Source organism: Barbus barbus (genome assembly GCF_936440315.1).
Source record: "Barbus barbus genome assembly, chromosome: 44".
NCBI classification, from domain to species: Eukaryota; Metazoa; Chordata; class Actinopteri; order Cypriniformes; family Cyprinidae; genus Barbus; species Barbus barbus.
In genome coordinates, this window is record NC_136722.1 from 10,892,641 (window position 1) to 10,919,696 (window position 27,056).

A 27,056-nucleotide genomic window follows, 5' to 3' on the forward strand; every position below is an offset into this window, starting at 1 on the left:
CGCAAGCTTGAGAATACTGTCAAGCAAAGCTGATTCAAACACTTGTGAGAGCTTCACAAGGAGTGGACTGAAGCTGGAGTCAGTGCATCAAGAGTCACCACGCTCAGACGTCTTCAGGAAAAGGGCTACCAAGCCACTTCTGAAACAGAGACAACGTCAGAAGCATCTTACCTGGGCTGTGGAGAAAAAGAACTGGACTGTTGCTCAGTGGTCCAAAGTCCTCTTTTCAGATGAAAGTAAATTTTGCATTTCATTTGGAAATCAAGGTCCCAGAGTCTGTAGGAAGAGTGGAGAGGCACAGAATCCATGTTGCTTGAAGTCCAGTGTGAAGTTTCCACAGTCAGTGATGATTTGGGCTGCCATGTCATCTGCTGGTGTTGGTCCACTGTGTTTTCTGAAGTCTACAGTCATGGTGCTACTGTGCTGTGAAATAGATCTGTCATGACAGCAACAGTTACTCACAATCAGAGTAGGCTATGTGAGCGGAGCGGTGTGATTTTTACTGGAGCGAAGAGCGGAGTTTTAAAAAGTCGCAGAGCGCTCCATTTGACCCCTGCTCTAAGGATTTATAAATGAGGCTATATTTTCCTGTTCACTCCCTCAAAGATTGAGAGAAAATTTGTGTAGAAAAGAAACTAACACTAGGTGTCACACTAGTTCAACCCCATGAACACGTTTGTTAGTGAACCCTGGCGTTAGAGATGAAGGATGGAATTTGCTCAGATAAGGATGAAAACCAATGTTGTGCAGCTGTGTGTGGAATCCATTTCTGTAATTACGCCAAATTTTGTTAGATTTTAATAAAATATGTTAAATGCATTTTTGACAAAATATACAGAGCAAGGTATTGAACATAATGTTGCTTCAAAACTATTATTAAAATTATATTATTTTATAGAATAAATAATTTTGCATTTAAAAAAAAAAAGCAATTAAATCATTTTTGTATGTAAGTAATTCTACACTTTGAGCTTTTAAAAAAAAATATATATATATATATATATACCAACTGGAAAAGCACCCTTGTGAGTGGAATATATAGACCATGTTTGATGGGCAACGGGTCTTAATATAGCAATAACCTAGTTTATCATGTATAATACCACCTTTTTTTTTATTAATTTTGGATTTACAAATTTATAGAACTAGAAAAAAGTTCCTGCTTTTGTCTCAGGCTGTGAAACCACACAAGATATTAAGTTTTGTTACATGCCAACCATGTAAACATATTTATCTCTTGTTTTCTCTACGTTCAACAGGAAGTACACCCAAGAGTGAGAACTGAAGAGACCCTTGAAGAGTCGCAGGTACACTTTTAAAATTTTGGGTCTGTACGATTTTTTTAAACAGAAGACTCTTTTTTTTTTATTTCACCAAGGCTGCATTTATTTGATCAGAAATACAGTAAAATGATAATATTATGAAATATTATTATATATTTTTTTTCCTATTTCAATGCATTTTATTTCTATAATGGCAAAGTCCAGTCTTCAGTTAAGATCTTTCAGAAATATTTTTAATATCCTGATTTGGTGCTCAAGAAACATATCTTATGATCAGTTTTGAAAACATTTGCGCTGCTTAATATTTTTTGTGTGAAAACTGTGATTTACTTCTTTAAGTAATTTTTGCATTTTCTTTTTTAATGTCTAGCAGTTATGTAAGAGGAAAAGGCTTGAATAAAGACAGGAGATGGAAGTTGCAGAACACAAGTGAGTTATTTACACATTTATTTGTTATCCCGCATATGCTAGTAGACTTAACATAGACAGTGCAGTTTATTTTACAGAAATGTTGACATACATGTACCGTGACGAAGTGTTCTGTGATCACATAATTGTACAGATAACTACATGCATTCAAAGATGCTGATATGTGCAGAAACAGTCTGCAGCTTAAAGGTGTCTACGGACATTGAGATACAAGATAACATCATTTAAACAAACAAAAACAGAAAAGAGGCAGAAGACGTGAGAGGAAGAAATACAATGTAGCAAGGATGCATGGGAAAACAGGCTATGACACATGGGATGACACATTCATATTTAACCTTGCTTTCAAACAAAAAAATAAAACCACACACTTGCCATGACGATATATATCACAAATGATCATGTGATGAGAAACATGCTTGTTCACAGTCCATCAGCTGTAAGAGTTCGTTTTACCATTTACACGAGCAAAGTCACACAGTCCCAAATCCCTTTGCATCTACTGCTCCCATAAAGGCTAATGGGAGATGCTTCTTTAGTCATTTTATGACATGCTACAGATGAAAAAAGCAGTTGATTGCCTGGAGTGATTTATGAAGAAAAAACAGTACTGACTTTGAGCCCCACTCATTTGCCTTTATTCAACTGGTGCTAAATGGTGTGAATCTTTAATAAGTGCAATAGTTGAAACTGTAATTTCGAAATGCCACAATGCGCATGCGAATCTGCCATTGACAGATAAAAATACTGGAATACCAGTTATAAATAACTTTTATCTTATGAGCTGTTCAAATGATCAGGGTTCTGAAATTGTATTTTTGAGCATATGCAAGAACTTATAAGACATGAGACATTTCATTATATCATATGAGCATTTCGTTTTGCTTGTGTTGGCATCACTTAAAGGGACAGTTCACTAAAAAATGAAAAGTCTGTCATTATTTACTCATGCTCATATTTTTATGTTTAGATATTTTGAAGACCGTTTTTTTGTCCATATAATGATAGTCAGTGCAGCCCAAAACAACACTGAACCCTATTGACTTTCATTGTTTGGACAAAATATCAACTATGTTCCACAGAAGTAAGAAAGTTATACAGGTTTGGAGGTGAGCAAATGATGACCGAATTTTCATTTTTTGGTGAAGTATTCCTTTTAAACATTAGTTGCTGTGTATGTGGTACTGAGGAAATTGTAGCAGCTTTAACATGCTGAAAAAATATTTCACTCTAAAAGCAAAGTCCATTCATTTACCATAACAGGCATTGCTAGCCAGGCACAAAAGTTGTTACAAAACTTAATTCATTGATGACTTAACCCTCAATATTTATATACAGCATTGCCATATAATATTTGGACACTTAAATTTCATACAAAATATCACACTAAGATTAATTTTTTTCAAAACTAACTGTACTTTTCTTTATTATTCAAAGTAATTGAGTCATTTTTGAATGCTTTTTCCTACCAGTTTATACTGTACATTAATATTTGACAACCAAAAAGTGTCTAAAAACGTCTGTCTCTTATTTTTGTAAAATGGTTTGATTTAAAAGTGTGCTTGTGCTGTGTATCTTTAAAATAAATTCAACTTAATTTGATATTTTGTAAAAAATATCATACATTTTGTCCAAATATTTTTGGGGCCACTGTATATGAGGCATATAACGCACAGCTGACCATCCTGTGGGAATGCATGAGATTATTATGAGATTATGCAGGACCATTATTCAACAGTCTGTCAAAACAGAAACAGGCATGTGACGACGTTCTTTAAAAAACAACGACAACAAAAGAAACAAGATGATGCGTTCTTTAAATGAAGAAAACATAGACATCCACCATATCAGAAGAGTAGTGTCGTAGAAAACCTGAGAACTTAATATTACGCATATCTATTACTTAAAGACCTGATTTTTTCCCCCTATAAAAAGTATAATTTTCTGTACAGTGCTATATGAACAAAGTCAACTGATTTGTAGCCTTCTCATAAATGTTTATGAACAGGCACGCATAATTTCAACCACCATATGGCAGGAAATTGTGGTCTTGCAGAATTTTGGTTTAGAAAAAATAGAACCACTGTCAGCATTAATTAATAAAACAAAAATACTTTTTAGGAGTCCATTAAATCATATCAAGAGTTTGTTTTTCGTATTTCAAATGAACCTGTTTGTAGACATTTATAAAAGACCCTCCTGGTATAATTTGTCAGAAGAATCTTATTTGAAGTGGAGTGATTCTGACAGCCACAAAGTATTTTTGTAAAACGTCAAATCTTTTTTTTTTTTTTTGAGTGGTAACACTGATATTTCAAATATTAAAGATATATCATCTGAAAAATACAATTGAAGTCTCTGCCTGTACACTTACAAATCCATTAGACTGTAAATAAAGTGCCACAATTCTTGGCCTGCATAGATTGCAGTATGCTGTATTGCACTTTCCACCATAGCGTAACCACCAGAGCCAGCTGAAGTCTTGAGTTCCTCCTCCTCGTCTTTTTCACAATCGTCGGCCCATTCAGATTGGGTGATTTCTCCAAACACAATGTACGTTTTGAACAATCAGCCAACTGCCATGCCAAAGCAAGTAATATACATACATTTCCAGCAATCTTGGAATAAAGGCAACATAAAATGGATATCCTCTCGGGTGACAGGAAAAACATGTCGGCCAGATGATAATACATAACTCAAAAGAGAACAACATATTCTTGAATACTCTGTAAAACCAGACAAATGTGAGTTTTTGTTAAGAAATGACTCAAAGGTCAGGCATCTGAATGATACAGATATGGTGAAATATGAATAATAATGAAACAACTCATGTGAAAAATTAAAACTGTAGTGGCATTTACACTACTGTACTCTCATCAAAGGAAGAAAATGATTAAGTTTGATGTCTGTGTGTAAATGAAACATAGTTTTTTGGTCCTTTTGACAAGTAAATATAGCATTACTAAGAGGACTGTTTTTTTGAGTTTCAACAGGGAAATATGTGAAGAACATTGTAGGTTTTAATGACCAGAACCATTCATTTGAGTGTTAAATTATTCTAATACCACTATGTAGACTAGGTTTTCTTAAACCGACTGTTTGCTGTGCTATTGAATATTTGAGTATGTAAAGATAAGTTAAGACATACATACCTGCTGTACCCATGTGTTTGTATGAAATAGGTTTAAACCTAAAACTTTTTTTTGAAAGTTGACATAACTTTATCCAGGTATTGCTCGCTATGGCGATATATAATAATAATCAATATATAATTTGCATTTACACCTACTGTATATTATCTGATTGCTATTCTCATTTGGCAACTACAGGTGTATATGCAACTCTGATATCAAGAAAAGAGTAGTACAATTCATCCGGTCATTAAATCGAGATTTTGATGCTGCTTAATTGAGTACCAAACCAAAAATAATAATAAAACAAATTAAAATAAATAAATAAAACAAAATAAAACCCCAAAATAAATATGTGACATTATAGACCATTCCTAAAACACAAACACATCTGCATTAGATACACATTGCATTTCTACAGAAAGTCATGATATGTTTCAATACATCGCTACTTTGCAGCTCACTTTTCACAGTCTTTGACGAAAATTCCCTCTTTAAAACGGAAAAAAGGCTAACAAAAACCCTTTTTACATCTACTATGCCCTCTGTGGCTATGTGCATTGTCATTGCTGTAGTCTCTATATTTACCGTGGAGTGCTCTCAGCAAACTAAGCACCGTAAAACAGCTTTGTTAATATGCATGCTCTTGTAGATCTGTCCCCCTATGGTTCGGACTGTCTCTATAAAATAATAAACAAGTGAAAAGGTAAAATGTACAGGTAGGTCAACAATGTCCTCATTGTTGGGTAAATACATTCTAAACAAGCCTCTCGTTTGCACCCGCATCCTCCAGGTCTCGTCTGCAAGAAACTGCAGTCTCTTTTGCGTTATTGACAATGACACAATTACAAGGGACTTTTCATGCCATGCAAAAATATCTTTCAGACCACATCTGCTTGCCCCTTTCTCCATCAGTGCGCTCCACTCTGTTCGAATGTCAAGCCACAGTCACATACCGGTTTCATAAGATGGCGAGTGATTGCCGTCCCCTGGCATTATATGGATCTCAGGTGTAAACATGTGGTTCTCTACCTTGTGTTCACTTTGGTTAGAGTCTGGCTTTTCCTCTCCATTACCACCGACTACCACTTGAGTGCAGTTCTGTGCTGCTAGTTTGGGCGAGGAGATGGCTGCGGAAGCCACTTCCGTTTGGTTCTGTTCCTCAGGGTAATCCTGTTCCTCCAGGTTCCCCAGAAGCAGCGCAGTCTCCCCAGGATGGTATCCACTGGCTAGCATCTTTGGAGAAAGAATCAAGCCTTTCACTGGGATACTACCCAGCACTTCCGAATCTGAACAAAGAGAAGAGCACTCTCCCTCCGGGGAGTCATCTTCCATAAGACTGTTGTTGATATCCTGTGGAGACGATGTGTTGGGTGGTGTCAGAGGAGCATCCTCTGGCGTTTCGATGAAGTTGACTTTGAGACCCTTTGTCTTCACTGGATTTGTGTTTTGAATGGAGCTTCTGATGTTCTCTATGACCTCGTTGAAGTTCTCACCATCCGGTGGCTTGTCGATGTCTCGGTTGAGAGTCTCAGAGTTCTCCTCCGGACTCATGTCAGAGGGTGTTAGCTGGCCAAGGTGAAGTTTCGGAGGTACTTTTGATTGCTTCTGCTGAATCTGCTCTGCTGTATAAGAAGGGGTGGATGCCTTCTCACCCTGTCCAAATTCAGCAGTGCAGCTTGCAAAGCTGTCAACACTTGATATGCTCCTGACATCGGTGATTGCTCTTTCCTTGGGTTGCCGTTCGGTGGCCGTTGGGACTTCCTTCATCTCCAACTCTACCTCATGGTTTGACACAGCTGCAGGTTGTGTGCTGTTGATTGTGTTGAGATCCGAGAAGGACTGTGTCTTTGTCATCTGGTTATACATTTCCTCCAGTTTCTGAGCGTTCAGATGCTGTGGACTCGGCGTTCTCATGTATTCCCGTGAACCGTTTGGGCCGCTGTCTGGAAATTTCTTGTCAATGGATCTGAGGCTGGTATCAGAGGATGTGCGCTGTGGAACACCCCACCGGCTTGGAGAAAGGTGGTTGTCCATTGGCCGTTTATCATCATTGTCCACGGTGACGTCCATTAGCTCCATACTTCGTGCGATTGCATCTTTAAGGTTCATTGAAACAATGCTGCCGTTTCTCTTGGCTCGTTCTAAGGCCTCTCTTCTCTTGATGGCTTTCTCCTGTCGTTTCTGCTCCTTGTAGAACTCGGAGAAGTTATTCACAATAATAGGGATGGGTAAGGCAATGACCAACACACCAGCAATGCAGCAAAGTCCTCCGACTATTTTGCCAAGCAGAGTCTGTGGGTAAATATCTCCATAGCCCACTGTGGTCATGGTGATTGTAGCCCACCAAAATGAAGCTGGGATGCTGGTAAATTTGGTTGCATCCTCATCCTTCTCTGCAAAGAAGACCAAACTTGAAAATATCATGATTCCCATGGCTAAGAACAATATGAGTAAGCCGAGCTCATTGTAGCTGCGCCTGAGGGTGAATCCAAGAGACTGCAGTCCTGTTGAATGTCTTGCCAACTTCAGAATCCTCAATATTCTCATGATACGGAATATCTGCACCACCCTCCTCACGTTCTGGAACTGCAGCACGCTTTTGTTCGACTCGGTCAGAAAAATAGTGACGTAGTAGGGTAATATAGCTAATAAGTCAATGACATTTAGTGGCCCTTTGAAGAATTTCCACTTGTTTGGAGATGACAGGAAGCGCAGGAGATACTCCATTGTAAACCATGCAATACACACGGCTTCAACGTGAGCGAGTTGAGGATTGTCATTGGCCTGGCCAAATTCATCTGTCACTTGGAGTTCAGGCAAGGTATTCAGGGAAAGTGCAATAGTTGAAAGAACTATGAACAGAATGGATATGATGGCCAATATCTGTAAGAGAAAGAAAAAAAAATGTGTAAGTCATTATAATTTTTCTTGGTTCATTATGCAAAATGTACAGTGTTATTGTACAGTGCTACAGATAAACTTGCAACAATATGCTTAGTTAAATTGTTTACTTTCGTATGCAATGAAAGCACGCGCGCAAAGCCTTTCTGTCTCTCTCTTTACACACATGCACACACACACACAAATCTTATTTTCTTAAAACAATGTTTTAAGGATCCATTAAAATGAAAAGCAAATCCTTTTTTTAGTGGACAACTAAATAGAAAGTTAATATTATTTTCTATTTAATTTTCTACTAAAATTTGATTCGTTTTAAGTGATTTAAGGATCCATTTGCTTTGCAATTAAATATTTTTGGCAACAAGATTAAAGCTTAAAAAAATAGTCTGACATTATTTGTCTTGATTTCATCCTTTATATCCTCAAAAGCAATCACTGAACTTTCTTTTGCATGCCTTTTCTTGTGTATCTCAAGCATCAAGATCAATTGGTCCTAGAACAGCTCTGGAAAATTTGATAACATAAAAACACAGTAAATCCATTTTGCTATGATTAGATGAGTCAGATTTTGTGCATATTTTGTGCATATTTTGTTTGTGTGTCGTAGGTGGGATTGGAATAAGGGCATAAATAAAACCAGTACAAAAATAGCATCCCATTTTCTTTGATTACCTGTGTTGAAGGGGACCTCAATGAATGAGCGAGCATATGGCATGAATATCAAACAAGAGCATGAATGAAGTGACACAGCTCAAATGGCTCCAGTAAATGAATGAGTGGGAGGATCAAGCGTGAGCAGACCTTCCTGCCACTATTGACCAACTGCAGGTTGAGCTTTTCCAATCTGAGCAGGTCGAAGACAACAGCCATGCCTTCACCTACGTATTTCTCACTGCACCCTATCTACTGGGAATAGTTCATTCAACATGCACCATCGGTCACCTGTTAAAAAAAGATATCTTGCTTTTTTAAAGACCTGGCAAATTCTTTGTTCCCTCAATGATTGTTCCATTCTTTATTGTCTGGCAATCCAGTTAAAGAGGGATTTGGTCATACGTAACTTGTCACATGGACACGCCACATGATGTACTACAATAATGTTCTTTATCTAGTATTGCTTTGTAATCTCCTGCATCTTCAGATGTTTTGCGAGATTGTGATGATGTATACAAACAAAAACTCCAAGAGCTCAGCTACCGAACAAGCAGCAAATTCAAATAATGTCATACAGTATATGATTAAACATCTCTAGAATTTCTGGTTCCCTTTGCATAATTCAAAATGATAAATCAGTTACTTAAGTGTCTCATATATCTAATTTATCTTCCTATAAATATTGATTCCTGGCCAATGTAAAACCGCATGCTAATGTTCCATTTCCTGTGGTGTACCATGAGTCTATTACATAAGGCAGTGCTCTGTTCAGCTGTGAAACTGCAGGACACAGTTTTATGTAAAAGTAATATTTACTTGCTTGCTTTGCTACTGTATTTGAAGAAAAAAAAAATAGCCATAATATATTGATCAAAATATTCAGAAATATATGTAAACATTATTATAAATAATACTTGATATAATTACCAATAACTATAATAATGTAATTTGGTGTAGAATATACTTTATTTTCAGGTGTTATTGTTACAGATATACATTTAAGTATTGAATAATATTAATTAACTACATGTACTTACTATATGTTTTGGGTTATGATTAGAGTGTGGCTTAGGGTTACTTGCATGTAATTTATTGTTATTTTACATGTAACGTGTGACAAGGACACCTTAAAATAAAGTGTTACCCATTTCTTTCCTGTTTTAACTCTGCTAACGCAAAACAATATTCGATAAATGTCTAATTAATCTCTAGAGGTCAAAATAGCAGCGGATAAAAGGTGACTATTATTCTGATGGCGGTCGAGAGAAGGGCTCCAGGAATATTAGGGCTAATGAATCAAATCTCCCATGACAGACCTAGAGCTTTTTATAAATGAGAGTAGGATTGATATTTATTAGGAGAGACATCTCTCAATCATCTCTAGCACAGTTCAGGTGATTCTGAAGGGTGCATAACTTTCTCTGACCTTGACGTGTCAGAGGAGCGAACATTCTCCTTTTCTTTGTAGAATTCTGTCAGGATTACACTGAAATTGTGGCTGTTACTAATGCAATCAACAGCAAGTTATTATTTTAGTAAGATGTGTATGATTTAGTATGAAGGAACAATGTAGGAACTGTTCAAAAGTTTGTGTTCAGTAAGAAATTTTGAAAGAAATTAATACTTTTATTCAGCAAAGATGCATTATATTAATCAAAAGTCACAGTAAAGACATTTCTGAAGGATTATGTGACAATGAAGACTGGAGTAATGGCTGTTAAAAATCAGCTTTGCACCACAGGAATATATATATATTTGATCCCACAAAAGGGGCTCATCATTCTTTTTGTCCCTTCTGTGTTGATTTCTACTATAGTTCTTACACCATTAATGCAAATGATACTGCATATCTGCAGTGGTGAATAAAGTGATAGTGATGTCATAAAGGGAGCGGTTTAAGTGCCCGCTCGTTTAAAACACTGAATCTGTCCAACATTACAAGCCGACCGCATACATGGTTAAACCATAATATAAGGTATGCTCAAGACCCAAGATCTGGCCATGAAATGAGCTAATGCGTTTTATCTCAGTCCACAGAGTTCCCACTGTTCTACATTTTGTAAAGCAAGAGCGCTTGTGGTTCAGGAAGTATTATAATGAGCACTCGATAGAAACCTATTAGCAGCATGTTCCATCAGTCAAGCATAGATTTTCTGAAGAAGTGTGAAGTCATGGAGTGCCATCTCACATCTACTCTCCTGAGCAACTTCAATCCCGTTCTGGATTACAGCAATAGCGATGTGTCCTTTATCTGCACTGCATATGCTTGTCCATACACACTGTGTTGTGGAATTCATTTAGCTATTAAAGTCATAGATTTTATTTAACCTCCCGCCCTAACTCTTTCTATCAATCAGTCACATGCTTGCACCTCCCAAACAGCAGGAGCTGCATTGGAAATCACACACCCACAGGCAACATATCAGAGAGTGGGGTCAAATGAATACGGATCAAAGTGTCTGAACTTATTTCCGTGAATCTTTTAGAAGTGGCCTGCATTAACTTAAATGAAGTGGGAGTTGTTAAAGAGATAAGTTACGACACGCATCCATGTATGCTTCGCGGCTTCATTGGGATAATCCCTTTAGGAAGAGTCCCATGGCCCTCGCTTTCTGACCCAGGAAAAGCTAGCAAGGTTACTCGCTTCTGTCCATTAACGTCATTGCTTGTAGTTGTTGTGTCTGTTACAAAAGCTCATCCAGCAGCTTCCAATAAATCTATAAAATGTGTTACATGAGCTTTGGGATTAAATGTTTTGTCCTGTGGTGCAAAGACATGTGTAGCAAAAAGGGACACATGCCTCTGAAATGATATGGCATTGGGGTAGTGTTAACAAAATTACAGAAGACAATGGTGTTAATGAAGGTTTTTAATTGAAATTATCAATAAAAGTCTCAATAAAAAACCTTTGCTAAAGTAAAATAAAATTTTAATGAACAAAAGTCAGTGCAAAAATAAATAAAATATTTGTGCAAAATTAAGTGAAATATTCTACATATTATTCTACATGAATTTTTTTGCATGTTCAAACATTTTTCATATTAATTTTCATAAGTCATTTTTGTCTGAGAAAAATAAAATTTTAGTCAATGAACATAACATTTTATTTTCATTTACATTTTTTACTTTAAACAAAAGTGCAAAATTAAACCAAATAGTAAAATTTGCGAGTTTCAGTTAGAATTAATTTAGTATGCACGCGCCCTGAACAAAACTCTGAGTTTTCCATGACTGAAACAAATAATCAAAGGGCTAATGTAAATATTCCCAAGCTGCCTGATGTTTCTCAGACTGGTTTGTGTCATCGGAATATGAATGAGGAGAGCAAATTAATAAAAGAAATTCCACTTCAACCTCTGCTTATGTGGACATACGTCTCACTGACTGCTCTGACAAGCTCAAAAGACTTTGGTCCCACCAAACCCAGCCAAAGCAAGAGCTGAGTAAGCAGCTTTGAGCATGCTATCTTTTCTCAACCCAGATCTTTTCTATGTAAAGATGTTCAATAGGAAAGACTTGGTGAAAAAATCCAACCAACTTTGTACATTATTGTGCCTGATGCACCTTGAAGTGGGACAGTTTGCTGTCCCGTATCATCAATACGCGCTCCATAGTTTGGGTTACTTCTTAAGCATGGGATCAATTCCTGTCATTATGACCCAATGTGATACTCAGATATTGTTATTACTTGAGTCAGATGATCTGCTGAAGAGCAATAGAAATATATGGTGCTTGCCGTTCCAGGTGAAAGACACTGTCCTTGTGGAGAGTGGCTTTATTAAACTTTATATAGATTAATGAGCTTGCTTCATAGAGACAAAAGATAAAAAAAATATATACATATTCAGGCAGAATGCCAGTTATGAAATGTTACATGGCATTAGTAAATATGTTATAGAGCTGTAGCTTTTGTGTTGTTTTTCTTAGCTATAAATTAAACTATTAAAAATAGTTTTTAGTAACTAAAATAAAGCTGAAATAAAATAAAAAAAAAATATAATATCAGAGATAAAAATTTAGAAATGTTAACTAAGCAACTAAATGAAATAAAAAATTTAGGTTAAAGTACTGAAATAGCTAAAACTAAACTGAGAAAAAAACGCTAAATGTAAATATAACAAACTAATTATAAAATGAGAAATGCACAAAAATGGCTAAAACTTTCATTAAAATAAGATTAAAACTAAAAAATAAATATAATAAATACATTAAAGAGTTACTTCACCCCAAAATGAAAATTCTGTCATTAATTACTCACCCTCATGTCACTCCAAACCTGTAAGACCTTCGTTCATCTTCGGAACACAAATGAAGATATTTTTTATGGAATCTGAGAGCTCTCTGACCCTCCCATAGACAGCAACGCAACTGTTCCCAGACCCAGAAATGTAGTAAGGACATCGGTAAAACAGTCCATGTGACATCAGTGGCAAAACTTAAATTTTGCGAAGCTACGAGAATACTTGTTGTGCGGAAAGAAAACAAAAATAACATAAATTATCTCCCCCGATTTACGTCTTCCGCCATTTTGGAGAGTACCCAAGAACGTAATCAACGCAATCAGCATTGTTTACGTTCAGGGGGAAAGCGCGCATGAACATAATCGGCATAATCAGCGTTGTTTATGCTTAGGGTAAAGCAAGTGCATGCATTGTGATACTCTCCAAAATGGCGGAAGACAATAACTCGGGGGAGAAGAGTTGTTGAATAAAGTCGTTACTTTTGTTTTCTTTACGCACAATTTTCTTTACGTTCATGTGCGCGCTTTCCCCCTGAAGGTAAACAATGCTGATTGCGTTGATAACGTTCTTGGGTACTCTCCAAAATGGCGGAAGACGTAAATCGGGGGAGAAGAATTGTTAAATAATTTGTTATTTTTGTTTTCTTTCCTCACAAAAAGTATTCTCGTAGCTTCGCAAAACTGAAGTTGAGCCACTGATGTCACATGGTTTTACCGATGTCCTTACTATGTTTCTGGACATGGGAACATTGCAGTTGCGTTGCTGTCTATGGAGGGTCAAAGAGCTCTCAGATTCCATCAAAAATATCTTAATTTGTGTTCCGAAGATGAACGAAGGTCTTACGGGTTTGGAACGACATGAGGGTTAGTAATTAATGACAGAATTTTAATTTTGGGGTGAACTAACCTTTTAATATGTAAATACATTAATAGTATAAAAAATTATAATAAAATAACATAGTTAACTACACATTTGCACCACTGATATTCAGTGTTTGGGGTAATGCATTACAAGGAACGTGAGTTACATAGTCAGATTACTTTTTTCAAGTAACTAGTCAAGTAACACATTACCTTTCTATTTACAAGGAAAAAAGTAACGCCAATTTTCCCATTTATTGACTGACAACTCACAAATATCTCACATTTCCATTTTACTAACCAATAGAAAGTGTTGAATTTTCTTCTTTTACATCTTATTCTTCATGCAATCCAGAATGGCAGCGCAGCCGAAAGGTTTGTTTGAGCTTTTTAAATTTACATTTCCCAGCAATGCTGATTTTATTATAACATAAGTAGGAGGTGACAAGTGACTACTATGAGTCACTGAATCATTCATTTTATTATTTCAAAACAGAATTATCTAGGAATAAAACAAGCGACTCACATAATTTGGACCCTCATACTAGCACGCTACCCTTGGTGATGGGCAAAAAATATATTTCAATGGTTTTCATCTGAAAAACTTTGCATTTGCTTGCAAAACATATTGCAAAAGTATTGCGTTCTTCCAAGAAACTTTGCGTTCTCTTATAAAAGATAATTTGCGTTCTCTCGTAAAACTATTGTATTTGTGTTTGCTCGCAAAACATTTGCATTCTCTCGCAAAACGTTTCCTCAAAAAAAGCACTGCAATGTTCCTGAAGTTGTTCCTTTTACCCATTCCATCATAAAAGTTATTAGGACAATTTAAAAGTTTTCCAAGAGAATGCAACAGCATTGAAATATGACTTTCCCTCCTATCTCATTTTTTTACTATCACCATGTCTCTTTGAGGGCTTTATACTCATGAAATGGAAGTGCTCTGTGTTTGTTTCCAGTGTTTCTTTTTACATAGTTTATTTCTTATTTATCACTGTAGTCATACCAGCTCCAAACCCTTGAAGTAAATGTGCATCTGTCAAGGAATGTGAATGAGAGGTGCTGGCAGCACCTTTTAAATATGACCTCTGTATCTAAAGTTAGCAGTTTATAAGCATTGATTTATCCCGACGAATCTTGGCTGTTTAAAATGTGGCGAATAAAATTAAATGAACGGTAATGTTGCTGAGCTTCAGGGGTCAGTATGTGTTTGACTGCCATGGCAAATGCGAGTAAAGTGATTGGCACTGGCTACAAAGAGCTCCGCTCGGGTCGGTCCGGGGCTCATCTCCACAATGTCGATACCCCGGAGACTTTATTGACTGGGCTATGAAAGTTTTGGTTGTACAAGCTCCAAGGTTTTAAGGATTTTGGGAGCTGAGCCAATCCCATTCGATCAAGAGAAATGACCGCTGACCCATAAATGCAGAGGAAAACCACAGAAAAATAAAGTCAGGAGTGTCAAGAGGCCCACAAATGATATTTCATGATGCAGAGATATGCTCCACTGAATGCTTGGTCTACAAATTACACCACTTCTTCAAAGGCCTGACAACCCTACTGCGGATTCCCTGAATGTCAAAGAGGAATCCATCGATGTACTTGATTAAATTCAGTCCTTTGTGTGTCATGCTCTGACTGTTTTCAATTAATGATGCTAATGAAGACAACCTTTAGCCTCCTCATTTACCTTTAACAATTCGTAATATGATCAATAATGAGCCTCGACATGCTTTATTGAATATTTCATCACTGCTCAGAATGTTCTTCTAAATTATGCGCTTAATCTAAAATTCACTAAAACAGACATCACTTATCACTTTCGAGACATAAGGAAAAGACAGAAGTGCAAACAAAACATCTCGTTTTTTAAAATCAATTTGACAAACGACTGCTATGTATAATTGATGCACTCTTGTAAAAGGTTGTGGGGAAACCCTGGAGCCACAGCTTCTAGTGTAATGACTTTCCAATGGGTAAATCTAATCAGACTGAAAGTGCTAGCTATTAGCTCTCATTGACTTATACCTAGCTCTTCACAGCCCCGCTGGCATGGTCTCGTTTTATACCTTGAATCTGTTGTATCTTGACGCTTGACATCTTCTCTACAATGTATGTCCTTATGTCTTTGGCAGATGCCAATAGTATTGATACAGCTTCTCTTAAAGCTTTCGTCAAAGGCTTAGGGAGAACGGTCTAGCCTTGAGCTTCAATGCAAGCCAATACTTTGAATGCACCAGTAAATACTCTTGTAAATGCTGTACAGGAGGTTCTGTGATGGATTGATGGGTGTGGGGGAGTGGAAGAAAACTAACTGTCATATAATGAAAGGTGAGCCAAATTTAGAGAAACCCCTTAACAGAGCAGCAGTGTACCGGGTAGTCCATACGGTTCTGCTTTGAGCTGTCCTGTACGGTGACCAGGAGGGGACATGTTTGGTTCACTTAGTTTTGTTGTGGCCACAAGATATTAATTTGTGGCAACGCCATATTAACTCGTGGGAAAGGGATAATATGTCGTGGCTTATTTTGAGAGAACAACATCCATTTCTTGTGGCTATGAATTCTTATGCTTCTTATGAACAACATATTTTTCTCGTGAACATGAGTTTAATGAGTAAACAAACCAGCTTGACCATAGCAACCTAGGATTATCAGATATGGATAAAACATTTTTATCCATACCACAGTCTTGTAAATCCGTTGACTGATCGTGTCTTTTTTATTTAATTGTATATTATTATTATTATTAAATGTATTATTATTGTTATGTTAACTGGTTATAGCTATATTTTTATATTTATTGTTAAATTGTATTGTTGTTAAATATAATATTGATTAAAATATTCAAGGCAAGTTATTCAATGAGTACAAAACAGAATGCAACTAAATCACATGCATTTTTTCCACTAATATAACAAATCACAATAATATTTACATACAAATTTTACATTTTACTAAAACATGCCACATGGAGATGTCCAATTAATCTTTGACTAGGAAGAATATAATTTGAGTCACTAAACACATAGTTTGAACAAATTCAAGAAAATTAATCAAACTTAACAACTCTAATGTTTTTTTTGTTATTGAAGTTTCAACCAGAGATGTTATCAGAATCAGAATGAATCAGAATGAGAATGAGCTTTATTGGCCAAGTATGTTTACACATACAAGGAATTTGTTGTAGTGACAGAAGCTCCACAGTGCAACAGAAAGACAGTAACAGGACAGGACACAGGTAATAAAAACAAAATAACAAGAAATAGCCAATAACCGATGTACAAAGCAGCAAAAAAAAGAAAGAAACAATATATAATATATAATATAGGCGACTATGTATGTACAGGTCAAGTATGTGCAAATTAGAAATGAGAAAAATAAAAATAAAACAAGTGAGTGTGGTGAATGGATAATGAATTAGTTGTGTGTTCCACGTTTATTTATTGAGTGTTCATGAGATGTATTGACTGAGGGAAGAAACTGTTCCTGTGTCTGGTCGTTCTGGTGCTCAGAGCTCTGTAGCGTCGACCAGACGGTAACAGTTCAAAGAGGTTGTGTGCTGGATGTGAGGGGTCCAGAGTGATTTTGCCAGCCCTTTTGCTCACTCTGGATAAGTACAGTTCTTGGAGAGTGGGGAGGGTTGTACCAATGATTCGCTCAGCAGTCCGGACTACCCTCCCTAGTCTTCTGAGGTCAGATTTGGTAGCTGAGCTGAACCAGACAGTTATTGAGGTGCAGAGGATGGATTCAATGATGGCGGAGTAGAACTGTTTCAGTAAGTCCTGTGGCAGGTTGAACTTCCTCAGCTGGCGAAGAAAGTACAACCTCTGCTGGGCCTTCCTGACAATGGAGTCAATGTGAATGTCCCACTTCAGGTCCTGAGAGATGGTGGTGCCCAGGAATCTGAATGACTCCACTGCAGTCACAGTGCTGTTCATGATGGTGAGTGGGGGGAGAGCAGGGGGGTTTCTCCTGAAGTCCATGATCATCTCCACAGTTTTGAGCGTGTTAAGCTCCAGGTTGTTAAGACTGCACCAGACAGCCAGCTCCTTAACCTCCTGTCTGTAAGCAGACTCGTCACCGTCCTGGATGAGGCCAATCAGTGTGGTGTCATCTGCAAACTTCAGGAGCTTGACAGAGGGGTCTTTAGATGTGCAGTCGTTGGTGTAGCGGGAGAAGAGCAGTGGGGAGAGAACGCAGCCCTGAGGAGCTCCAGTGCTGATGGTTCGAGTGCTGGATGTGAATTTGCCAAGCTTTACTAACTGCTGTCTGTCTGTCAGGAAGCTGTTGATCCACTGGCAGACGGAGGTGGGGACGGAGAGCTGAGTTAGTTTATTTTGAAGGTTTTCCGTGATAATGGTGTTAAAAGCAGAGCTGAAGTCCACAAACAGGATCCTCACATAAGTCCCTGGTCTGTCCAGATGCTGCAGGATGAAGTGCAGTCCCCTGTTGACTGCATCATCCACAGACCTGTTTGCTCTGTAGGCAAACTGCAGGTGGTCCAGTGATGTCCTTCAGATAAGCCAAAACCAGTCTTTCAAATGATTTCATGGCTACAGACGTTAGGGCCACAGGTCTGTAGTCATTAAGTCCAGTAATTTGGGGTTTCTTTGGGACGGGGATGATGGTGGAGCGTTTGAAGCACGAGGGGACTTCACACAGCTCCATCGATCTGTTGAAGATCTGTGTGAAGATGGGGGCCAGCTGATCAGCACAGATTTTTAGGCAGGCTGGTGACACACCATCTGGACCAGGTGCTTTCCTTCTTTTGTTCTTCCTGAAGACCTGGCACACATCATCTTCGCTGATTTGAATTGTAGGTGTGGGGGAGAGAGGGGTTGCTGGAGGTGTGAATGGTTGTGTGGAGGGGTGTTCTGGGCGGGTGTGGGGTGATCGTTCAAAACGACAAAAGAACTCGTTTAAGTCGTCTGCCAGGTGTTGATTCTCCAGAGTGCTGGGGGGTGGTGTTTTGTAGCTGGTGATGTCCTTCAATCCTAACCACACTGAAGCAGGATCACTGGAAGAGAATTTGTTCCTGAGCTTGTCAGAATAATTCCTCTTTGCCACTCTGATCTCCTTTTCCAGTGTGTATTTGGCCAGTTTGTACAAGACTTTATCCCCCTTTCTGTGAGCATCTTCTTTGGCCTGACGGAGCTGTCTGAGTTTGGCAGTGAACCATGGTTTGTCATAGTTGTAGAATAGATGAGTCCTGGTAGGAATGCACATGTCCTCACAGAAACTAATATAAGATGTTACAGTCTCTGTGAGCTCGTCCAGATCATTTGCCGCAGCTTCAAAAACAGTCCAATCAGTCAGGTCGAAACAGGCTTGTAAATCCCGCTCTGTTTCGTTAGTCCATCTTTTAACAGATCTTAATACAGGCTTTGCAGACTTAAGTTTCTGCCTGTAGGATGGAATAAGATGAACCAAACAGTGATCAGATTTGCTTTATTAAAGTCCCCGAGAATGATTAAAACAGAGTCCGGGTGTTGTTGCTCACTCTCTGTGATCAGATCAGCGAGTTTCTGTAAAGCTGTGCTCACGTGCGCTTGCGGTGGAATGTAAACACTCACGAGAATGAACGAGCAGAACTCCCGCGGCGAATAGAACGGCTTGCAGTTAATGAAGAGCGTTTCTAGATCTGAGCAGCACATCTTCTTTAACACAGTTACATCTGTACACCACCTCTCATTGATGTAAAAGCACGTCCCGCCGCCGCGCGATTTATTAAAACACTCTTGTATTGCGAGTTAGGCCTTGGTCTAACCATGGTCTGCATGTTAAAAAGGAAGGATGCTCTGGCCTGTTGTGTGTTTCCAACATCTTGAAAGTGTCCTGAAGACATCATAAATACAAAAAACAGGGCATCCTTCCTTTTTAAACACGCAGACCACACTTCCAATATTACTTGCAGTAATTTAAGCTCCTTATATTCAAAGGAGGGCACTCAGCATTTTTGGAGGCTTTTTTTTGGCTTGTAACTATGCAACAGCACTCTCGGGGTTCAATCAATCTATTCCTTAAAATGTGAAGCTCAGTTCATGAGCAGCATCTCCAGCTGTGTGGGCTGATAGGACATGAAAGGAATCGTAATGAATAACATATTCACTCCCACTCACTGGTCATCCTTTCTTTCTTGTTTCTTTGGGATGTTTTGCAAGCTATCAGCGTTTCAGAGTTGTGCAGCTAAGAGCTGCGAGCTACTGCTTTTTGTGGGAAGAGATGCCCATGTAACTTTAACTAATTGGTGTTTCTATTCACTGTGAAGCATTTCCAGAGATGGATGACTTGAGATTTCCCCCTCTCACATTCCACACACTCTTCTCTGGTGCTTTTCCAAGTAATGATAGCCTCTTAAATACCATCTCTTGCAGTCTGCCATCTGTTCTCTGAACTTATTCGAGGTCTTTTGCTGAATTTAGCATATTTCTAATTTCTTCACGACTCGCAAGAACCATGTCACCTACAGCAAGCAGGCATAATCTAGTGTATGTCTGTACAAATACACAGAACTAATGAGGCAGATAGGGAAACTATATGGACATGAGGACTAATTAGGGAAATACTGTAAAATTACTGATACATACAGTAGGGAATCAAAAGAATAACAAACAGAATCAGCGCCTTTTGTACAAAATGTGTTTGCTTATTAAATATTTTGGTGGAGATTATTCATGCTTTCAGGTACTATTAAGACACATTTCACCTATTTAAATCCATTTCACAGGATTTCCACCAAAAATCAATAGCTAGAAAGAATATTGGTGGGACGAGAATCTCGTCCCACCAATAAAGAATAATATAGCCTATAGTAATAAATACAAAACAAATATAATAATAATAATAAATGAAAAATGATTAATTAAATGCATCAGTTAACTCACTGGCATAAAAAGACATTTGGAATTAGTACGTTTTTTTTTTTGAGAGAGATAAATTAATATTTTATTCAGCAAGAACACATTAAATTGATCAAAACTGACAGATTTTATTTCTGAAACATTATAAATGCTTTAATAAACGCTTTTCTGAACTTTTTATTCATCAGAGAATCCTGAAAAATTATCACGTTTCCACAAATATAGTAGGTTTTAAGTGTTTGATAATAATAAGGAACTTATTCAAAAAGTTGAGAGAACTCAAAAATCGCCTAAAAAATAAGTTGAAAGAACTCAAAAATCTGCTGAAGCTCGTTGCCTTAAATTTTTAAGTTTGCTTAAAAAGTTTGCTTAAAAATGTTAACTTTTTTTTTACAGTGTACATTTAAGGGTTGGGTGACCCATACTTGGAATTTGTGCTCTGCATTTAACCCATCCAAGTGTACACACAGTAGTGAACATACACTCGGAGCAGTGGGCAGCCAATATACACCCAGGGAGCAGTTGGGGGTTCGGTGCCTTGCTCAAGGGTCTCACCTCAGTCGTGGTATTGAGGGTGGAGAGAGTGTTGGTTATTCACTCCCCCCACCTACAATCTCTGCCGGACCCAAGACTTGAACCCACGACCTTCGGGTTACAAGTCCAACTCTCTTTCCATTAGGAGGAATATGATTGTAAAATAAAGTGCTACCCAAATTTTACTGACCACAACTTTTGGACGGTAGTGTTTAAATATAATTTAAAACAATATTTTAGATACAGTATCTCACAGAAGTGAGTACACCCCTCACATTTTTGTCAATATTTTATTATATCTTTTCATGTGACAACACCGAAGAAATGACACTTTACCACAATGTAAAGTAGTGAGTGTACAGCTTGTATAACAGTGTAAATTTGCTGTCACCTCAAAATAACTCAACACACAGCCATTAATGTCTAAACCGCTGGCCACAAAAGTGAGTACACCCCTAAGTGAAAATGTCCAAATTGGGCCCAATTAGCCATTTTCTCTCCCCGGTGTCATGTAACTTGTTAGTGTTACAAGATCTCAGGTGTGAATGGGGAGCAGGTGTGTTAAATTTGGAGTTATCGCTCTCACTCTCTCATACTGGTCACTGGAAGTTCAACATGGCACCTTCAACATGGCAAAGAACTCTCTGAGGATCTGAAAAAAGAATTGTTGCTCTACATAAAGATGGCGTAGGCTATAAGAAGATTGCCAAGACCCTGAAACTGAGCTGCAGCACGATGACCATACAGCGGTTTAACAGGACAGGTTCCACTCAGAACAGGCCTCGCCATGATCGACCAAAGAACGTGCTCAGTGTCATATCCAGAGGTTGTGTCTGGGAAATAGACGTATGAGTTCTGCCAGCATTGCTGCAGAGGTTGAAGGGGTGGGGGGGTCAGCCTGTCAATGTTCAGACCATACGCCGCACACTGCATCAAATTGGTCTGCATGGCTGTCATCCCATCCTCTTCTAAAGATGATGCACAAGAAAGCCCGCAAACAGTTTGCTGAAGACAAGCAGACTAAGGACATGGATTACTGGAACCATGTCCTGTGGTCAGATGAGACCAAGATAAACTTATTTGGTTCAGATGGTGTCAAGCGTGTGTGGCGGCAACCTGGTGAGGAGTACAAAGAAAAGTGTGTCTTGCCTATAGTCAAGCATGGTGGTGGGAGTGTCATGGTCTGGGGCTGCATGAGTGCTGCCGGCACTGGGGAGCTACAGTTCATTGAGGGAACCATGAATGCCAACATGTACTGTAGCATACTGAAGCAGAGACTGGGCCGCAGGGCAGTATTCCAACATGATAATGAATGAATGAATGAATGATGCATTTATATAGCGCCTTATTGTGTATTGCTGTACACCCAAAGCGCTTTACAATCATGTGGGGGGTCTCTCCTCAACCACCACCAGTGTGCAGCATCCACTTGGATGATAACGACCCCAAACACACCTCCAAGACAACCACTGCCTTGCTAAAGAAGCTGAGGGTAAAGATGATGGACTGGCCAAGCATGTCTCCAGACCTAAACCCTATTGAACATCTGTGGGGCATCATCAAATGGAAGCTGGAGGAGTGCAAGGTCTCTAACAATCCCCAGCTCCGTGATGTTGTCATGGAGGAGTGGAAGAGGACTCCAGTGGCAACCTGTGAAGCTCTGGTGAACTCCATGCCCAAGAGGGTTAAGGCAGTGCTGGAAAATAATGGTGGCCACACAAAATATTGACACTTTGGGCCCAATTTGGAAATTTTCACTTAGGGGTGTACTCACTTTTGTGGCCAGCGGTTTAGAGATTAATGGCTGTGTGTTGAGTTATTTTGGGGGAACAGCAAATTTACACTTATACAAGCTGTACACTCACTACTTTACATTGTAGCAAAGTGTCATTTCTTCAGTGTTGTCACATGAAAAGATATAATAAAATATTTACAAAAATGTGAGGGGTGTACTCACTTCTGTGAGATACTGTATGTAGAAGAGCTTAGGTAATATAAAGACTAGAATGGAAGCCTTATTTCAGTGTGGCTCAGAAACAATACCTCTATGATAGCGGCACAAGAATAGCAACAAAAACAAGAAAACTGAGTTAGTATATATTTCATTGCGGATCAGTGTGTGGTTCAAGCATGTGAGTTAATATGACATCAGAGCCAAAATATATCAAGGGATTTTACTGTGCAGTACTGTCATTTACAATTACACTTAGCAGCTACTACTGTATGCTGAGAGACCTAGAGGTTATTAAACAGCTGAGCTGAACCTGAAGGAGGAGCTGAGGAGAAATGCAAAGTAATGCAGACAGAATCGTATATCCCTTTCTTGAGATGTGTGATTAAGATGTTGACAGTTCTGGAAATGACATGATTATCTGTAATGGAATCTGATGTTTATTTCCTCTATATATATCTCAGTTATGCCCTGTGTCATTGTACCCCATCATCATCAGTGCAATCATTGTTGCAAAACGTCCTCGTGACATTTATGACAGATGTGCCGGTGAATACAGAGCTTGCAGGTTTTTATATGAACATTGATTAAACCGTGTCACTCTCAATTGTCCTCTCACTTTCACTTGTGTATGGCTCTTTTCTTATTTTCAGAGAGTAAATGCACTTTGAGGTGTTGAACAGTCACCCTATTCATCAAAAACTACAGGACTGAACAAATAATGACAATTTTCTTCTGATGCATGTTTTGTATGGAAATCTATTTACATTTAATAAATGTTATATATAATATATTTAATATTATATTTAATATACAACCCGAATTCCAGAAATGTTGGGATGTTTTTTTAAATTTGAATAAAATGAAAACTAAAAGAATTTCAAATCACATGAGCCAATATTTTATTCACAATAGAACATAGATAACATAACAAATGTTTAAACTGAGAAATTTTACAATTTTATGCACAAAATGAGCTCATTTCAAATTTGATGCCTGCTACAGGTCTCAAAATAGTTGGTACGGGGACATGTTTACCATGGTGTAGCATCTCCTCTTCTTCTCAAAACAGTTTGAAGACACCTGGGCATCGAGGTTATGAGTTTCTGGAGTTTTGGTGTTGGAATTTGGTCCCATTCTTGCCTGATATAGGTTTCCAGCTGCTGAAGAGTTTGTGATCATATTTTTCGTTTAATGATGCGCCAAATGTTCTCTATAGGTGAAAGATCGTGGCCTAATGGTTAGAGAGTCGGACTCGTAATCCAAAGGTTGCGGGTTCGAGTCTCGGGCCGGCAGGGATTGTAGGTGGGGGGAGTGAATGTACAGCGCTCTCTCCACCCTCAATACCACGACTGAGGTGCCCTTGAGCAAGGCACCGAACCCCCAACTGCTCCCCGGGCGCCGCAGCATAAATAGCTGCCCACTGCTCCGGGTGTGTGTTCACGGTGTGTGTGTGCACGTTGGATGGGTTAAATGCAGAATTCGAATTCCGAAAATGAACACGAATTCCGAGTATGGGTTACCATACCTGGCAGTATGTCACTTCACTTCACTTCAAGATCTGGACTGCAGGCAGGCCAATTCAGCACCCGGATTCTTCTACTACGAAGCCATGCTGTTGTAATAGCTGCAGTATGTGGTTTTGCATTGTCCTGCTGAAATACACAAGGCCTTCCCTGAAATAGACGTCATTTCAGGGAAGTGACTTTCCCTGAAGTGACTTTTCTTTTTTGTTTTACGATCAGTTTTACCAGGAATGACCTGCTGAACATTCGGCAGAACACACCACAAAATCTTTTACCGGATTTTGATTTTTCGGACGTTTTGCTGGACATTGTAGTTGGCGGAGCCGTAGCTCTGGTCAAACGCGACAGGAGACGCAGGCGGAGGAAGAGAGCTGGCATGAAATGGAATGCAGGGAATTCTGGGAACGTCAGTTTACGGTTTTTCCCTGTAAATTTTACAGGAACTTTCCGTTAACCATGTAACAGGTTTTTACCGTAGCATTTTCACAGTTTTTTACCATTAAAATCACGATCATTTTTTACAGTGTGGCTAAATGGCGGCATACCAGACAGTGCAATTCATCTGCCTAATTTCACGATCAGAGCAGATCGGGACGCGGAATCAACGGGCAAATCGCGCGGCGGCAGGACATGCTTTTACATCAATGAGAGGTGGTGTACAGATGTAACAGTGTTAAAGAAGATGTGCTGTTCAGATCTGGAAACGCTCTTAATTAACTGCAAGCCGTTCTACTCTCCGCGGGAGTTCTGCTCGTTCATTCTCGTGAGTGTCTACATTCCACCGCAAGCGTACGTGAGCTCATCTTTACAGAAAATCGCTGATCAGATCACAGACACAGAACAAAAACACCCGGACTCTGTTTTAATCATTCTCTGGGACTTTAATAAAGCAAATCTCTCCCGTGAACTGCCAAAATACAGACAGCACATCACATGTCCCACCAGAGACAGTAATATTTTGGATCACTGTTACACAGCGATAAAGGACGCATATCACTTGGTTCCATGAGCAGCTTTAGGACTCTCTGATCACTGTTTGATTCATCTTATTCCGACCTACAGGCAGAAACTTAAATCTGCAAAGCCTGTATTAAGATCTGTTAAAAGATGGACTAATGAAACAGAGCGGGATCTACAAGTCTGTTTCTCACTCACTGATTGGTCTGTTTTTGAAGCCGCTGCCATCGATCTGAACGAGCTCACAGAGACTGTAACATATTATATCAGTTTCTGTGAGGATATGTGCATTCCTAACAGGACTCATCTAATCTACAACAATGACAAACCATGGTTCACTGCAAACCTCAGACAGCTCTGTCAGGCCAAAGAAGCTGCTTACAGAAAGGGGGATAAAGTCTTGTACAAACAGGCCAAATACACACTGGAAAAGGAGATCAGAGTGGCAAAGAGGAATTATTCTGACAAGCTAAGGAAAAAATTATCTTCCAGTGATCCTGCTTCAGTGTGGAAGGGTATGAAGGATATCCAGTTACATGTCACCATACCCCAGCACTCTGGAGAATCAACAACTGGCAGACGACTTGAACAAGTTTTATTGTCGTTTTGAAAAATCACCCCACACCCGCCCTGAACACCTCTCCACACAACCATTAACACCTCCAGCAACCCTGCTCTCCCCCACAACTACAATTCAAATCAGCGAAGAAGATGTGTGCCAGGTCTTCAGAAAGGTCAAAAGAAGGAAAGCACCAGGCCCAGACGGTGTGTCACCAGCCTGCCTGAAATCCTGTGCTGACCAGCTGGCCCCCATCTTCACACAGATCTTCAACAGATCGATGGAGCTGTGTGAAGTCCCCTCGTGCTTCAAACGCTCCACCATCAACCCCGTCCCAAAGAAACCCAAAATTACTGGACTTAATGACTACAGACCTGTGGCTCTAACGTCTGTAGCCATGAAATAATTTGAAAGACTGGTTTTGGCTTATCTGAAGGACATCACTGGTCCCTTACTGGACCCCCTGCAGTTTGCCTACAGAGCAAACAGGTATGTGGATGATGCAGTCAACATGGGACTGCAATTCATCCTGCAGCATCTGGACAGACCAGGGACTTATGTGAGGATCCTGTTTCCTGTCAGCTCTGCTGAACCATCATCACGGAAACCCTTCAGAATAAACTAACCCAGCTCTCCGTCCCCACCTCTGTCTGTCAGTGGATCACCAACTTCCTGACAGACAGACAGCAGCTAGTAAGGCTGGGTAAATTCACATCCAGCACTCGTACCATCAGCACTGGAGCTCCTTAGGACTGCATACTCTCCCCACTGATCTTCAGAGGTGGGTAGAGTACCCAAAAACTGTACTCAAGTAAAAGTAAAAGTACTTGTAGAAATATTTACTCAAGTAAAAGTAAAAGTAATAGTCTGAATAGTTACTTGAGTAAGAGTAAAAAAGTATCGGATAAAAAAACTACTCAAGTAGTTAGTTACTAGTTACTTTGGATCATATACTGAATATAGTCTATTTTTATTTAGATGTATAGATATTTAGATAAAATTTATATATATATATATATACACACACACACACAACTGCCGTTCAAAAGATGTTTTTTTAATGTAATTTATTTCAGTGATGCAAATGAATTTTTATCAGCCTTTAAGCCAGTCTTCAGTGTGACATAATCCTTCAGAAATCATTCCAATATCTTGATTTATTATC

General features: G+C 38.8%; 1 protein-coding gene across 1 annotated transcript in view; it reads right to left on the reverse strand.

The window, feature by feature from the left end:
- Positions 1-1,707: 1,707 nt before the first annotated feature.
- LOC306862947 (potassium voltage-gated channel subfamily B member 2-like) overlaps positions 1,708-27,056 on the reverse strand; it is a 113,404-nt gene continuing 88,055 nt past the window's right edge. The window contains exon 3 of the mRNA XM_079406057.1: positions 1,708-7,729. Coding sequence (XP_079262183.1) covers positions 5,792-7,729 — 1,938 coding nt within the window. The 3' untranslated portion in view covers positions 1,708-5,791. The remainder of the gene's footprint in view (positions 7,730-27,056) is intronic.